Source organism: Mesocricetus auratus, unplaced genomic scaffold (genome assembly GCF_017639785.1).
Source record: "Mesocricetus auratus isolate SY011 unplaced genomic scaffold, BCM_Maur_2.0 Super-Scaffold_4256, whole genome shotgun sequence".
Lineage (NCBI taxonomy): Eukaryota > Metazoa > Chordata > Mammalia > Rodentia > Cricetidae > Mesocricetus > Mesocricetus auratus.
The window spans coordinates 71,751,542-71,765,717 of record NW_024429182.1 but is presented as its reverse complement, the minus strand read 5'-3'; the positions used below and the strand labels follow the sequence as shown (position 1 = coordinate 71,765,717).

The window sequence follows — 14,176 nt, the reverse complement described above, 5'->3', positions numbered from 1 at the left end:
GGTCCTAGAGCCGCATCAGTCCCGGATGAACACATAGGTCGCTGTTGGCCATTTGCTATGGTTTCTTGTTGACTAGATCTGACTTAATTATTAACCCATAACTGCTAATCTGAGTATTTCCATGTGGTCTTCTCTTACCAGAGAAAGGGTCTGGACCTCTTACTCCTCTCTTTTCCTACCTGGTGACTATGCCTCTGTTTCGCAGAATCCTCCACCTTTCCTAGTCCCACTTATCTTGCTTCCATATTGGCAACAGTGCCTTATTTATCAGCCAATATGACAACATACACAGAAGGACTTTTCCCATCAGTCATAACTTATGCCAGGACTCAGACTTTGTTTTTCCTCTGTCTTCCCTGGTGATACATAGATCCTTCCTAATGTTTATCAACTTACTCTTCCCTCCAGCTGACTCCCATTGAGCGCTATGCCATGAAATTCCTAGAAGCTTCATTGGAGGAAGTAAGCCGAGAAGAGCTCAAACAGGCAGAAGTAAGTCTTTCTGAGGAATGAGGTAGGGGGAAGCCACTCATTTCTACTATGCCTTGCTTTGCTCTGCCTCTTACTGACCATATTGTGCTGTGTTATTGGTAGGAACAAGTGGAAGCTGCCCGAAAAGACCTGGATCAAGCCAAGGAGGAGGTGTTTCGATTGCCCCAAGAGGAAGAAGAAGGGCCAGGGGCTGGGGATGAGATGTCCTGTGGGACTAGTGGAGGCAGTCATCGGCGCAGTAAGAAAGTCAAGGCTCCTGAGAGGCTGGGGACTCGTGTCAGTGAGCGTCTTCGTGGAGCTCGGGCTGAGACTCAAGGAGCAAACCACACTCCTGTCACATCTACCCATCTTACCTGCAACACCTTCACGCCTCCCCAATGCAGCCCTGTGAGAGAACGAATTCCCAGGCCAGTGCCTAGGCCTCGACCTGCCCCTGCCCCTGCCCCTGCCCCTGCCCCTGCCCCTGCCCCTGCCCCTGCCCCTGCCCCTACTATAACTTCTGCCCTAGCCACAGCTCCCATACCGATTTCCACCCCAAATCCAATAACCATTCTTCCTGACCATATCTTGCCTGCTCCTGCACCTCTGCTTCAGCTTCCTCCATCTTGTTCTTCTCCTACCTGCATTCCTCCAGCCTGTACCCCTCTACCCACTCGTACCCCTTCACCAGCTCAAACCTCTCATTTGACTTCTTCTTCACCAACCCTACTTGATTCCCTTTCTGTTCCCATCTCTCCTGGGGTTACCAACCTTCCCTTGGACTCAGGAGAAGTAGAACTGCGTACACAAGAGTTGGTACCTATGGAGTCTCTAGAGCTGCCTGGAACAACCAATTCTGAGGCTTCCCTGGTTAATTTTGTGCCTCCAAAGGATCTTTTGCCAGGGGCTACTGATATTCTGCCTGAGTCAGAGAAGAATCATCTAATTTCTGCACCCAGTTCAACCTTGGAAGCTGGCAGCATCCCCAATGGTCAGCAGCAGGAGGTGTCAGGTCCTGTGGAGGGGGAGAGTCCCACACTGCTACCTGGTGGTGAGGAGTTGACTGAGAGTCTGAGTGAGAGCAATGGACTGGAGCTCCCACCCTCAACAGCATCTGATGAACCACTTCAGGAGGTATTGGAGGTTCACAGGAACTTGGAAGAAATGGCAGAGGTTCAGGTCCAAATCTCCAACCCAGAAAAACCACAAGAACTTGTTAGAGCCGAGGTTATAGCCCCATCAGCTTCATCTTCAGCCACCTCCTCTCCTGAGGGTCCTTCACCTGCCCGTCCCCCACGGCGTCGCACCAGTGCTGATGTAGAAATCAGGGGTCAGGGGTCTGGTCGGGCAGGACAACCCCCAGGTCCCAAAGTACTTCGAAAACTGCCAGGACGGCTAGTAACTGTGGTGGAGGAAAAAGAACTTGTGAGACGGCGGCGACATCGGGGAACTGCCAACACCCTGGTACCTGGGGTGTCTGAACCTAGCACCAGTCCAGGAAGCCCATCGACCCATAGCATGTCAGGGCCAGAGTCCTCACCTCCCAGCAGTGGGCCCTGTGAAGCTGCTCCTTCATCCTCACTGTCCACCCCAACCCAGCAACCCTTCATTGCTTGTCGTCACATTGAACTGGGTATGACTGGTGGGGGCAGCCCAGAGAATGGTGAAGGAGCAGAGCTTGCCATCACTCCACCCGCTGTGAAACGTCGGAGGGGGAGGCCCCCTAAGAAGAACAGGTCTCCAGCCGATGCTGGGAGAGGGGTGGATGAGACACCTTCGTCCATCTCTAAGGGGAAAACCAATGGGGTTGACCCAGTTGCTGGGTCTGAGACAGTAACTGTTGCGGAACCTGCCCTCAGGCCCCAGTTTGTTCCTGGTCCCCAGCCTCTTGCACCTGAACCAGTTCACAGACCAGAGCCCATCCTATCACCTGTGGAGAAAAGACGGCGTGGACGTCCACCTAAAGCAAGGGACCTACCCGTTCCTGGGACCATATCCTCTCCAGGGGATGGCAGTTTAGAGAGCCGGACACAGCCACTCCCTTTCCCAGCACCCCTGACACCACTCCCACCACTCCTAGCCTGTCCTACTGCTGTCACCAACACAGTCACCACTGTCACCATTTCAACATCCACACCTAAGCGGAAGCGGGGCCGACCTCCCAAGAACCCACCATCACCGAGGCCCAGCCAGCTCCCTGTACTGGACACCGACACCTCTTCTGCCCTTGAGAGTTGTGGATTGGGGGTGCGGCGGCCACCCGTGGGCCAGGTGGAAAGTGAAGGCAGTTCCTCTGATGAGGATGGAAGCCGCCCTCTCACACGCCTGGCCCGCCTACGGCTTGAAGCGGAGGGGATGCGGGGACGGAAGAGTGAAGGGTCCACGGTGATGGCTGTAATTCAGGATGACCTGGATTTAGCAGATAGTGGGCCAAGTGGGTTAGAACTGACACCACCTGTGGTCTCATTAACTCCCAAATTTCGCTCAACCCGCCTGCGTCCAGGGTCTCTAGTTCCCCCACTAGAAACTGAAAAAATGCCTCGCAAAAGGTCAGGGGCTCCAGTTGGGAGTTCTGGGATGGCAAAACGGGGCCGCTTGCAGCCCCCAAGTCCCCTGGGGCCTGAGGGGTCAGTAGAGGAGTCAGAGGCAGAAGCCTCAGGTGACGAGGAGGAAGGAGATGGAACCCCACGCCGCCGAACTGGTCCCCGCAGGCTCGTTGGGACCAACCAAGGGGACCAGCGTATCCTGCGTAGCAGTGCTCCTCCCCACCTATCTACCCCTACTGTTAGTCACAGAGGTCGAAAGGCCAAGACGTGAGTGGGTAGGCCCTTCACCTAGGTATCCCACCATGGTCGCCTCCCCACGCCCAGGCCTGACTCTGTTAACCACTACTTGAAGTCTGAGGGGAAAAGCCTCCAGGGAGACATAGGGGGCTGTCTCCCTTTCCACCAAAGTAGGGGGTAGGTAACTGGTTGTCATGGAAATGGGGTCCTCACAACCCCCCTCCTACCCTACATGGCTGGGCAGTGTTAAGGGTGGCAAGATAGTCTCTGTCCCCACCCCCTTGTACTTGATTCCCCAGCTGTCTTTCACAGCCTCAAACCCTTAGGGAAAAGGGGGAGGGGCTTTTCTTCAATGAGGTGGGGTGGGTTTGGTTTTTTTTTTTTTTTTTTTTAAGAAGAAAACATAATAAACTTAGTTTCTGTACAAGCATCCGTGTAAGGAGGCTTCTGATTTCCTGGTCTGGTGGAGGGTTGGGTGGGAACTTGGATATAATTTTTCACCTCCCTCTTGCAGTGGCCCCATACCTGATCTCTAATCCAAGATTGTATACTTTTAAAGCAGAACTTAACCCTCTCTCAGTCAGAAAAAGGGAAGATTGTCAAATCTGATCTGGTAGGCTGTGTAGTCTCAGTTTCAAACCACTCAGACATAGCTCTTTTCTCTGACTCTCGAGCTTCCCTAGGCTCTCTGACGCCTTGAGGTTCCCTTCCAGCCTCCTCGCTCAGGTGCTTCCTTACACTCCTTTCTTCAGAGAGAGGCATCCTCCATTTGCTTCATGCCTTGGCCCTCCTCTGCTCTCCATCTAGCCAAACTGGTTTGAGTTGGCCATGCCCCGTCCCAGCTCCCTGGGCCCTTCACATGGTGTCTGGCCCCACAACTCTACCTTGGCTTGGCTTGGAGCCATGAGTCAGCTTCATCTCCACCCAAGCCAAATCAAACCTGAGGCAGGAGCCGAAACTCACAGTCCCTCCAAGCCTATAGCCAGGTAAGAATCTGCTCGTGTTTATAATTTGCGACCTTCCCTCCCTGGGCTGGCTTCTTGGCCTCTTCTCACTTGCTGACACTTGAGTTCTTGCTTCAGCTTGCCATTGCAGCTTTGCTACACGTCCTTTTGCTCTCTCATCTGCCTTTTCTTTGCTTGTGCTTGGGGAGCCACAGGTGGCTTTGTTGCGCCCAAGCTGTAGGAGAATAATTAGACATGAGGCATTTTGATGTGCATAGAGGGCCTGGGAATCAGTAAAGGCACTGTACAGGTTTCTGTGTGGGCAGTGAGGTCATTTGAACTCTGCAAATCTGATTGTGTTGTCTGGTCTGAGTTGAAATGGAGAGAGGTGGCAGCAAGAAGACTATGTTCAGGGTTTAGGATTTTTTGGTTTTTGTGTTTTTGGTTTTGTTTTGAGACAGGATCTCATATATCCTCAAACTCCAAACTGGCAATACTGGTCTTGAACTCTTGATCTTTCTGCTTCCACCTGTCCAGAATCAGGATTATAGATGTCTGCTGCCACTACTTGGCTAGGTGTTTGTTTGTTTTTGAGGTTTTTTGTTTTATAAGCAGGAAAGAAGATTTTCCTTTTCCTTCATTGCCAGAACTGTTTTCATGCTGGGTATGGTGTCACATGCCTTTAATCCCAGTACTCAGGAGGTAGAGGCAGGTGGACCTCTTTGAGTTCTAGGCCAGCCTGGTCTTCATAGTGAGTTCCAGGACAGCCAAGACTATATATATATATATATATATATATATATATATATATATAGAGAGAGAGAGAGAGAGAGAGAGAGAGAGAGAGAGAGAGAGAAACCCTGTTTAAAAAAAATCCCAGCACAAGAGAGTAGAGAGAGGTGATCATCTGAATTTGAGGTCAGGCTTATCTATATAGTTCAGGCCAGCAAGGGAGAGCTACATAGTGAGACCCTATCTCAAAACAAAATAAGGTACTTACACAGGGTTTTGAGATTCTATATCTTGTTTCTTGATATGAATGTCAGTTTGCTTCTCTATACTTTTTGAGATTAAGAGTATATTCACACATCCTTGCCTTTAAAGATTCAGAATGTTAAGCTTTATGGAGAGGATTCCATCCATGCATTTAGTTTCTTGGTCTGAGTCATTGGAGGAATTTCCCAGTACAACAGCATTCCTAAGTGTAGGATTAGGACAGCATGCTTTGAGAAGGGTTGAGTCACCACGCCAGAGCAAGAGCTCATTTGTTGGGCTTAAAAGTACCTTGACTATATCGCCCACAGGTGATGGAGGACGAGGAGAAGGCAGCGGAGAGCTTGATGAGCAACATGGGAGCTGCTCATTCTGCATCCCCTGTCCACTGCTGCTGGCTCCGCCTCCGCTACTTGGCAGCTACTAGCATTATCTGTGGCTGTTCTTGCCTGGGAGTCATGGCTCTTGTGTTTGCCATCAAGGTGAGGAATAAAATCCCTGTGGGTAAAGGGGAGGGTGTAAGAAAATGATTTTGTGTGTCTACTCTTTCTACAGTTAATTAAACAGTTACTAAATACCTACTGATGCTTAGCTATGGGCTTAGTGCCAGAATAAGAGATAGTTGTAAGAATGGATAACTAGTAGAATGCAGCTCACCAATACTGTGGTACAGGGGAAGCACAGGGTACTTTAGGAACAAAGAAAGTTATATTTGTGTGTGTGTGGAGAGAGAGAGAGAGAGAGAGAGAGAGAGAGAGAGAGAGAGAGAGAGGGAGGGAGGGAGGGAGGGAGGGAGGGAGGGAGGGAGGGAGGGAGGGAGGGAGGGAGGGAGGAGGGAGAGAGGGAGAGAGGGAGAGAGGGAGAGAGAGAGAGACTACTAGAGCATACCAAAGATGACAAGAAGATAACTTTAAAGAGTGAGTGTATGAGGGTGAAAGGACAATCCAAATAAAGTCAGCAATGAGTGCAAATGGTTAAATGACATTAAATACCGAGAATTGACATCAAAGATCTAGATCCTGAGGGCCTCCAATTCTGTACTTGGGAATTTTGACTTTATCTCGAATATTAGAAAGCAATGTAAAAATTATTTCAGGGGAGCGACATGGCCAGATTTGTGTTTCAGAAAGAACTACTCAAAGCCTCCTTTAAGGTTGAATTACAAGGGGCGAAACTATAGGCAGACAGTTGAATAGTGATGAGAGCAATTCACCTGTACCTTTTTTTGTGGTGGCAGTGGGGATTGTGCTGCTAGGAATTGAGCCCAGAGCCTTGCCCATAAGTACATTGTCACTAAGCTCAGCATACATGGATGCCTATTGAAAGGCTATTCAAGCTACCCTAAACATCATTTCTGGAATTTTCTCATCCTCTTGATGTAACTTAACAGTCAGAAACACTTTTTGTCACCGTAAGAATTTCACTGGGGCAAAATGTGCCTGTTGGACCATGAGAGATTTGACTGAATGAACAAATGTAGGACAGATAAAAGTATTTTCCATCCAAAAATGTAATTCAACAAGGTACTTGGCTGGTATGCCCAGATCCTGATAGCATGTCCATACCACAAAACAAACCAAAGTCATTAAAAAGCATTTTCCATGTGCAATCTTGTAAGCTAACTAACCACTTAAAAAGTAGGCAGGACTGCTATCAATGGTTTTGTTGTAGATGAAACAAGACAAAGGAAAGATGTAAAATGTTTGGATGTGTGACTATGAGCTATGGTAATGAGTGGGGCAGTGGGCACTTGGGGACAGAAGCAGGGGGAGAATCTAACCCTAACCTGCCCCCACAGGCAGAAGAGCGGCATAAGGCAGGCCAGTCGGAGGAGGCCATGTACTGGGGGGCCCGGGCCCGGAGACTCATTCTGGCCAGTTTTGCTGTCTGGTTTGCTGTCCTTGTTCTGGGTCCCCTGCTGCTGTGGCTACTCTCCTACACCATTACGCAGGCTGAGTAACCCTGGGTGGCCTTTGCTGAGAGCCAGTCAAGACCTGGATCCAATCCAACAGCGCTGCAGTGCTCAGTTGTGGTGACAGGAGTGGTTCGTGGTTCTTCCTATCTGGAAGGATGTTGCCTTTCTCAGGAGCCATTGGAAGAGCTCATCTAGGCTATTCAAAGCACCTGAGACTTCTTGGGGAGGTCAACCTGCTCTGTTTTCTTTCATTATCCTCTGCTTTGTCTCCCCTGCCCCTCCATCCTAGGAGCCTCCATTCAGAGAAAGGGTTGAAAACCAAGGCTTGATTTTATTAGAAGTTGTTTTGTAATAAAAACCTTTTTTGGTGGTGAAATATTGTCTTATTCTTTTTTCCTGCTTTCCCTTGGGCCTTTGATAAAGGCAAGAAGACTAGACATTTAAGTGATGACTTAAGCCTGTGTCTGACCTCTAACCTCTATGTAGGTGCCCCAAGAGAAGGATAGGATTTTCTCTTTCTTTGTTTTTCTTTTCTTTTCTTTCTTTCTTGACCTCTAACCTCTATGTAGGTGCCCCAAGAGAAGGATAGGATTTTCTCTTTCTTTGTTTTTCTTTTCTTTTCTTTCTTTCTTGACCTCTAACCTCTATGTAGGTGCCCCAAGAGAAGGATAGGATTTTCTTTCTTTATTTTTCTTTTCTTTTCTTTCTTTCTTTCTTTCTTTTTTTTTTTTTTGAAGTTTCCCTTGGGGGAAAATAATCAGCTTCTTATCTATCAGCCATGACTCTGAAGTCAGACAAGAATAATAGTAGTAGCTAGCACATTGTTTATTGACTAGTTTTACGGCTAGGCTGTGATTCAGACACTGTTTATTTCTTCTGAACCCTCACAGTGACTCAATAGTAGGTACCTTTGTTCTTTAAAGTTGAGGAAGCCGGTATATATGTGTCCTAGACCCTAAAGCTTGAAAATAGAGAAAGTAGATTGAATTCAGACAGTTTGATTCGAGAGAGATGAAAAGATTGAATTACAAGAACAACCGCTGTGTATACTGACAGTTATATGATTAAGTATGCTTTATATTCTTTATCTTGGAACTCCTAATAATATTTTAAACTTTTAGAGTCTGTAAATGTACCTTTGGGGGGTTATGTAGCTGTTTTTTGTTGTTGTTTTGTTTTGTTTTTTTGAGTCAAGACTGTGCTCAAAGTCAATGTATAAGTGCTGGGATTATAGGATTACTGGTGTAGACCACCATGCTTGACTGTTTTTGTTGTTTTTATTGTTTTCTAAGATGACAAGATTATGTAGCCCACTCTGGCCTGAACTCCTGCTTCTGCCTTCTGAGGGCTAGAATTGCAGATGTATACCACCACACTTAGCTTAAATATCTTCTTAATGAAACCCACAAGCAGATTCACAGACAAATACACACTTTGTAATTATTATTATTTTTTTTTTTTTGGTTTTACCAGACAGGGTTTCTCTGTATTGTTTTGGAGGCTGTCGGTCCAGCCTGGCCTCCAACTCACAGAGATCCGCCTGCCTCTGCCTCCCGAGTGCTGGGATTAAAGGCGTGCACCACCACCGCCCGACAAATACACACTTTAAATCAACACGTAGCCAATACCTAAAAGCTACTACTCAAATTGATTGTTGTCAGCACTGCAAAACCTTAATACCCTCTAATCTTTGGTTTTTTGAGATAGAGTTTCTCTGTCTAACAACCATAGCTGTCTTATAACTGACTCTAGAGCCAAGGTAGCCTTAGCCTCGAATTCACAGAGATCTGCCTGCCTCTGCCTCCAGAGTACTGGGATTAAAGCGTGCACCACCACCACCCAGCTGTCATTTCTTATCACAAGTAACTACTATTCTGACTTCACAATGTGATTTTGCTTGATTTTGCTTTAGAGAGATGACAGTCAATCAACCAATCAAGAGATAAATGTTTAAATTGAGATATATGGGCCAAGCAGTGGTGGTGCACACATTTAGTCCCCACTTTGGAGGCAGAGACAGGAGAATCTGTGAAGTTTAAGGCCAGCCTGGTTGCAGAGTAGGTTCCAGGACATGGGGCTATTACACAAAGAAACCTTGTCTCAAAGTAAATAAATAAATTTTTAAAAAAGGGTGTTGCTGGGCGTTGGTGGCGCACGCCTTTAATCCCAGCACTCGGGAGGCAGAGACAGGCGGATCTCTGTGAGTTCGAGGCCAGCCTGGTCTACAGAGCTAGTTCCGGACAGCCTCCAAAACAATACAGAGAAACCCTGTCTCGAAAAACCAAATAAATAATAAAATAAAATAAAGTGTGTCAGGGGGCGAGGGCTGGAGAAACATTCCACAGTTAAGAGCCCCTGTTCTTGCAGAAGACCTGGGTTCCATTCCCCATATTTACATGGTTATTCACACCTCTGTAATGGCAGTTTCAGGGTTTTCCAGTTCCTTCTGATCTCTACAGGTACCAGGCATGTATGAGGTGCACATATGTACAAGCAGGTAAAACTTTCATACACAAAGCTATATACACATGCACACAAAAAATATTAATGGGATGCAAGAGCACCTTCCCCCAAAATAATTAGGGCCTGGAGAAAAGATGATAATTAGAACCTGAAAGAATGATGACTGAGGGCCGGGTGTAGGTGGCGCACGCCTTTAATCCCAGCACTCGGGAGGCAGAGACAGGCGGATCTCTGTGAGTTCGAGGCCAGCCTGGACTACCAAGCAAAGTTCCAGGAGAGCCTCCAAAGCCACAGAGAAACCCTGTCTCGAAAAACCAAAAAAAAAAAAAAAAAAAAAGAATGATGACTGAGGATTTAAGAGCACTTGCTGCTCTTGCAGAGGACCCAAGTTTGCTTCCCAGCACCTACCAGAAGCTTACAACTGCCTGTAAAACCCCAGCTCCAAGGAAGTCAGCATGCTGGACCTCTGTGGGTACATGCATAAATAAAAGTAAATTGGATTTTATAGAGATGGAGTCTCATATCTTTTTGTCTTTGCTTTTAACATTGTGTAGTGAGTATTGTGTACTGCTGTAGTTTTGTTGTTTATATCAATACATTATAATTTGTTTATTTGCTGTTGGTAGCCTTGAAGGTGTTTCCAATTCATGAACATTATAGAACCATGCTACTATGGATATTCTTGTGCTACCCCTCCCCCCTCATTGTTTTTTACACAGGGTATCACTATATGGCTCTAGCTATCCTGGAATTCAATATTTAGACCAGGCTGCCCTTAACCTCTCAACTTACCATGCACCATGTCTGCCTTGCTCTTGTATATGTCTTTTGAAGTTTATGTGCCTCATGAATAGAATGTTTGAGCAAGAGAAGAGCTAAACAAATTAGAGATGCATACACTGATGAGAGAGAAACACATGATAGCTGTCTTCAATGTTCCAAAATGCTATGTTACTTCTGGGGAGACAGGAATAAATATGTTCACTCTAGATAGGACAGCAACAACAGACCAAGGAAACAATTCAAGTCTACTATGATGAACCAATGAGTTTTTTGGGGTTACTTACAGGAACACAGGTGACTTCAAAGGCAGCTATATCATTGAGAAGTCCACCAGTTGTTACTGCTCCTCCTGATGTTTTCCAAGTCTGAGACATTCAAAAGTTAGCTTTATATAGTGAAACGTCATCACAGAGGACAAGCAGACTTTCTGAAGTCCATTCCAGCAGAGGATACTCTGAAAACGTTAGCAAGATCCAATACAACATTTGAATCAATTCATTGGGAGATTAATTTTAGCCACAGTAGCACAGACAGGACAGTACCATTCCAAAATTCACATCTGCCTTGAGCCATCTGGTCTCATCCCTTGGGGCTGATGTACGTCATCCCCCACTTCTTGAATGATCTCAGTACAGCCAACTTGCATTGGTTGGCCTGGCCCACAGCCAAGTGGAAGTAAGGCCAGCCATGCCAGCCTGCGCTACCTGCCACTGGAGCCAGCTTCCAGGGTCTGACAGGCTCTAGAGTTGTGCTGTGGCCACCACTCTTCATTAACCACACCTAATTGCAAATAAACTCCACCCTCTGTATTCTTTTTCCTATGGGAGTATAGTGCTCTGGGGAGGATACTTGCCCACTTTTTTGTTCTTTTATTTATCACAGCTGGGCTTTTAAATTACATGTGTGAGTGTTTTGCCTGTATGTGTGTATCTGTGCCACATGCTTGCCTAATACCCAAGGAGGTCAGAAGAAGGCGTTAGATCTCCTGGAACTGAAGTTACAGATTGTTGTGAGCCAAACGTATCTCATCTGCAAGAGCAGCCAGTGCTCTTAACCACTGATCCATTTCTCCTATCCCCGTTGTTAGTGGTGGTGTGTGTTGTGTGGGGAGGGCTCCAGCACAGCATGCATGCAGAAGTAAGGAAACAATGTTCAGGAACTGGTTTTCTTACACCACGTGGGACCTAAGAATTGACTCATCGGTGCTGATGACAAGTACTTTAACCCACTGAACTATCCATCTCACAGGCTGTTTGTATTTTTTAAGATGGGCTTATGTATCCCAGCCTGGCCTTGAACTGCTGCCTCCACTTCCTATTTGCTGACAGATATGTCACCAAGCCCAGGTGTAGTTGTCTTTAAGTGATCCCAACAGACCTCTTTGCGTTTTTTTTTAAATCCCCTTTGTTTTCACACCTTATAAACTTGATTTACGAGTCTCACCATCTTGCTCTGCAAAAGCTATTAAAGTCCCATACCAGCCACGATGTCTCTGCTGAATTAATTTGCTTTTCTCTTGTATCTCCTGTAGAAATAGCCTTATCAGGTCCAGTACACTTGGCACTGAGCACTGATTCTTGAATGCTGTTTCCCTAGTAATACCTGACATTTTTCTGAGGACTTCCAGAACCTGATATTAGGGAACTTTAGCCAGTGATAACCTAGCCAGTGTTTCATATGAACTAGTTCACCAGGGATTCTTTTCTTCAGATTATGCAAATTTACATTATAATTTCTCTACTCCCACATACTCAAATTCCATCTGTCTCCATGTCTCACAGGCCATTAGGGAAATCCCATTTCTGGGTTAAAAATCTTTTCCAGGGCTGGAGAGTTCAAATCTCAGCAACCACATAGTGACTCTCAACCATCTTTAATGAGATCTGGTGCTCTCTTCTGGTGTGCATGCCTTACATGCAGGCAGAACACTGTATACATAATAAATAAATCTTTAAAAAAAAAAAGACTACTCCAGGGCCAACAAGATAGCTCAGAGAGTAAGAATTCCTATCACCAAACCTGACAGCCTAAGTTGATCTTTGTCCCGCGCTCTATCTCGCCCGCAAGAATGACGCGGCACACGATCAGGATCCTTCTGCAGTAAGCTTTATTGCTCCTGAGAGGAGGAGCATAAGCTATCACAAAGCGAAGACCCCACGCCCTAACGGGACTCTCCTTATATAGAGAGTTTCTCTCGCCTCGGACGTGGCAGTTAATTACTGGTCCAATTATGTCACCCGAGGTGACGTAAGGCACAGGCACCCCCGGCCTCGTGGGCAGGGAGCTCCTGCTCATGCGCAGCAGAGTTGTCATTGCAACTGTCAGGCGGATGTCAGCGCCATCTCGCCATGGCGTGGTTCCAGGGCAGCGCCCAACATCTCCCCCCTTTTTATTTTAATAAAAGCACACAAAAGTGTCCCAACTGGGCTGCATAGGCTAAAACACCCATCCTCGTGCAATGCAACAAAGTCGCTGAGGGTGCAAGGGCTGTTCTGCCGACAGCTAATGGCCACCTCGTCACCAGAGACAGAAACCAGATGAATGGCCTACATCCGTTGATCACCGTCAGGCTCTGCAGCCCATCAGGGTTCGAAACAGATGAATATACCCCATATAGCACCTTTCCGCGTGCAATGAGACGAGCTCAGCGGAGTGCAAAGGCTGCAATATCAATGATCACCTTCTCTGGTGCAAATGTCCAAAACATTTCGGACTCAGAGGTGCAAAGGCTGATCTATTGAAGCAGGGGCAGAGAAATATAGCCGGAGTCTGCCAAGGTGACAGGGAAAGCCAGAATGAAATGGGGATAATCAAAGGCTATTCTCCACGCTTTAACATGGTGAGCCAGACCTCCGCCGAGGCCCCATACTCTAGAGCCGCGAGTGCCTGTGTAATCATGACTTTATCTGTTTTTGCCTTTTTGAACACTTTGCAAAACAAAAAGAATAAAATTGCCATTCCGAAGCAGAGAAACATCCCGAAGCAGAGAAACATCCCGAAGAGTCCCACCCCCACCCATTCCTTGAAATAAGAGAAGACAGAAGAGATCCATGACGACAGTCCTTCTTGTAGGGAGACATCAATTCTGGTGGATCGCTGTTCTCAAGTCCTGCAGTATCTGTTCAAATTCGAATGTCCAATTCTGTAAAATGAACTGAGAAAGACTTTTGGACAAATTAGCCGCTCTAATAAAATTTTCATATTGTATTGATGTAACACAAAGTCCAGGCATTTTATATTCACATCCTAACTGCGCCAATTGCCATAAAATATCCAATTGTTCTTGAACCAGGTCGATGCGCTGATTAACCAGCATCAACCCTCCCTGAATTTGAGTATTTGCCGAACTTTGTCGGTCGAGCGCCACTGATACTGATGATGAAAGACCATCAAGAGTATCTGCCGTTTGTACAGATGTGGATAGGGCCATTGCCGAGGCGGTCACAGAGGCAGCCACTGCTGTAGTGGCCACAATGGCTACAATTATGGCCGAGATGCCGAAATCTCTTTTTGTGCGTAGCAGAGACAAGCTACTCGGGGCTTTCACCGGCACGGGCACAAACTTCGGCATTCTAGTCACCACAGCATAAGAATATTTCGTGGCATCCCAGCATAATGTATAAAAGCAGCTCTTGGTATCACATCTTAATTCCTCATTCTCACCTATAAAATTATTGCTTACAATCCATAAAAAGGGGGCCAAACACAAACTGGTGATGGGGCATATTCTTTTCTAATAAATTCTTTATGCTTCATATCTGAAGCTTGCTAAGTGCCGGAGCCAGATCCCCCCGAAAATTTGCCCTTCCAATTGTAAGAGATTT

At 46.6% G+C, this 14,176-nt stretch overlaps 2 protein-coding genes and 1 long non-coding RNA gene across 7 annotated transcripts in view; 2 read left to right on the top strand and 1 right to left on the bottom strand.

The window, feature by feature from the left end:
* Positions 1-3,644, top strand: part of LOC101840415 (Snf2 related CREBBP activator protein) — a 46,998-nt gene extending 43,354 nt beyond the window's left edge. For all 4 annotated transcript variants that reach the window (XM_040753861.1, XM_040753868.1, XM_040753851.1 and 1 more), the window contains 2 exons: positions 409-492; positions 595-3,644. In XM_040753861.1, coding sequence (XP_040609795.1) covers positions 409-492; positions 595-3,288 — 2,778 coding nt within the window. In that variant the 3' untranslated portion in view covers positions 3,289-3,644. The remainder of the gene's footprint in view (positions 1-408; positions 493-594) is intronic.
* A 25-nt stretch (positions 3,645-3,669) lies between these two features.
* Tmem265 (transmembrane protein 265) lies at positions 3,670-7,482 on the top strand. 2 transcript variants are annotated; one of them, XM_005064360.4, is made up of 3 exons: positions 3,670-4,240; positions 5,503-5,673; positions 6,990-7,482. In XM_005064360.4, exons 2-3 carry the CDS (start codon positions 5,506-5,508, stop codon positions 7,149-7,151), a joined length of 330 nt encoding a protein of 109 aa, XP_005064417.1. In that variant the 5' UTR covers positions 3,670-4,240; positions 5,503-5,505; the 3' UTR covers positions 7,152-7,482. The 2 variants fall into 2 exon arrangements, with proteins under 2 accessions (XP_005064417.1, XP_040609808.1); XM_040753874.1 differs by lacking the exon at positions 3,670-4,240 and having other exon boundaries at positions 5,035-5,673.
* On the bottom strand, positions 5,572-12,487 carry LOC121142889. Its single transcript, XR_005880011.1, has 3 exons — positions 12,372-12,487; positions 10,637-10,806; positions 5,572-5,689 (listed from the first exon to the last, which is right to left on the bottom strand). It is a non-coding gene; the product is annotated as an uncharacterized LOC121142889 (long non-coding RNA).
* Positions 12,488-14,176: the final 1,689 nt, after the last annotated feature.

Excerpts from the sequence above, each read along its gene's own strand:
- Tmem265 (XM_005064360.4), top strand. The coding sequence starts at position 5,506 with ATGGAGGACGAGGAGAAGGCAGCGGAGAGCTTGATGAGCAACATGGGA. Across the intron at positions 5,674-6,989 it reads CTCTTGTGTTTGCCATCAAG|GCAGAAGAGCGGCATAAGGC; the intron begins GTGAGGAATAAA and ends CTGCCCCCACAG.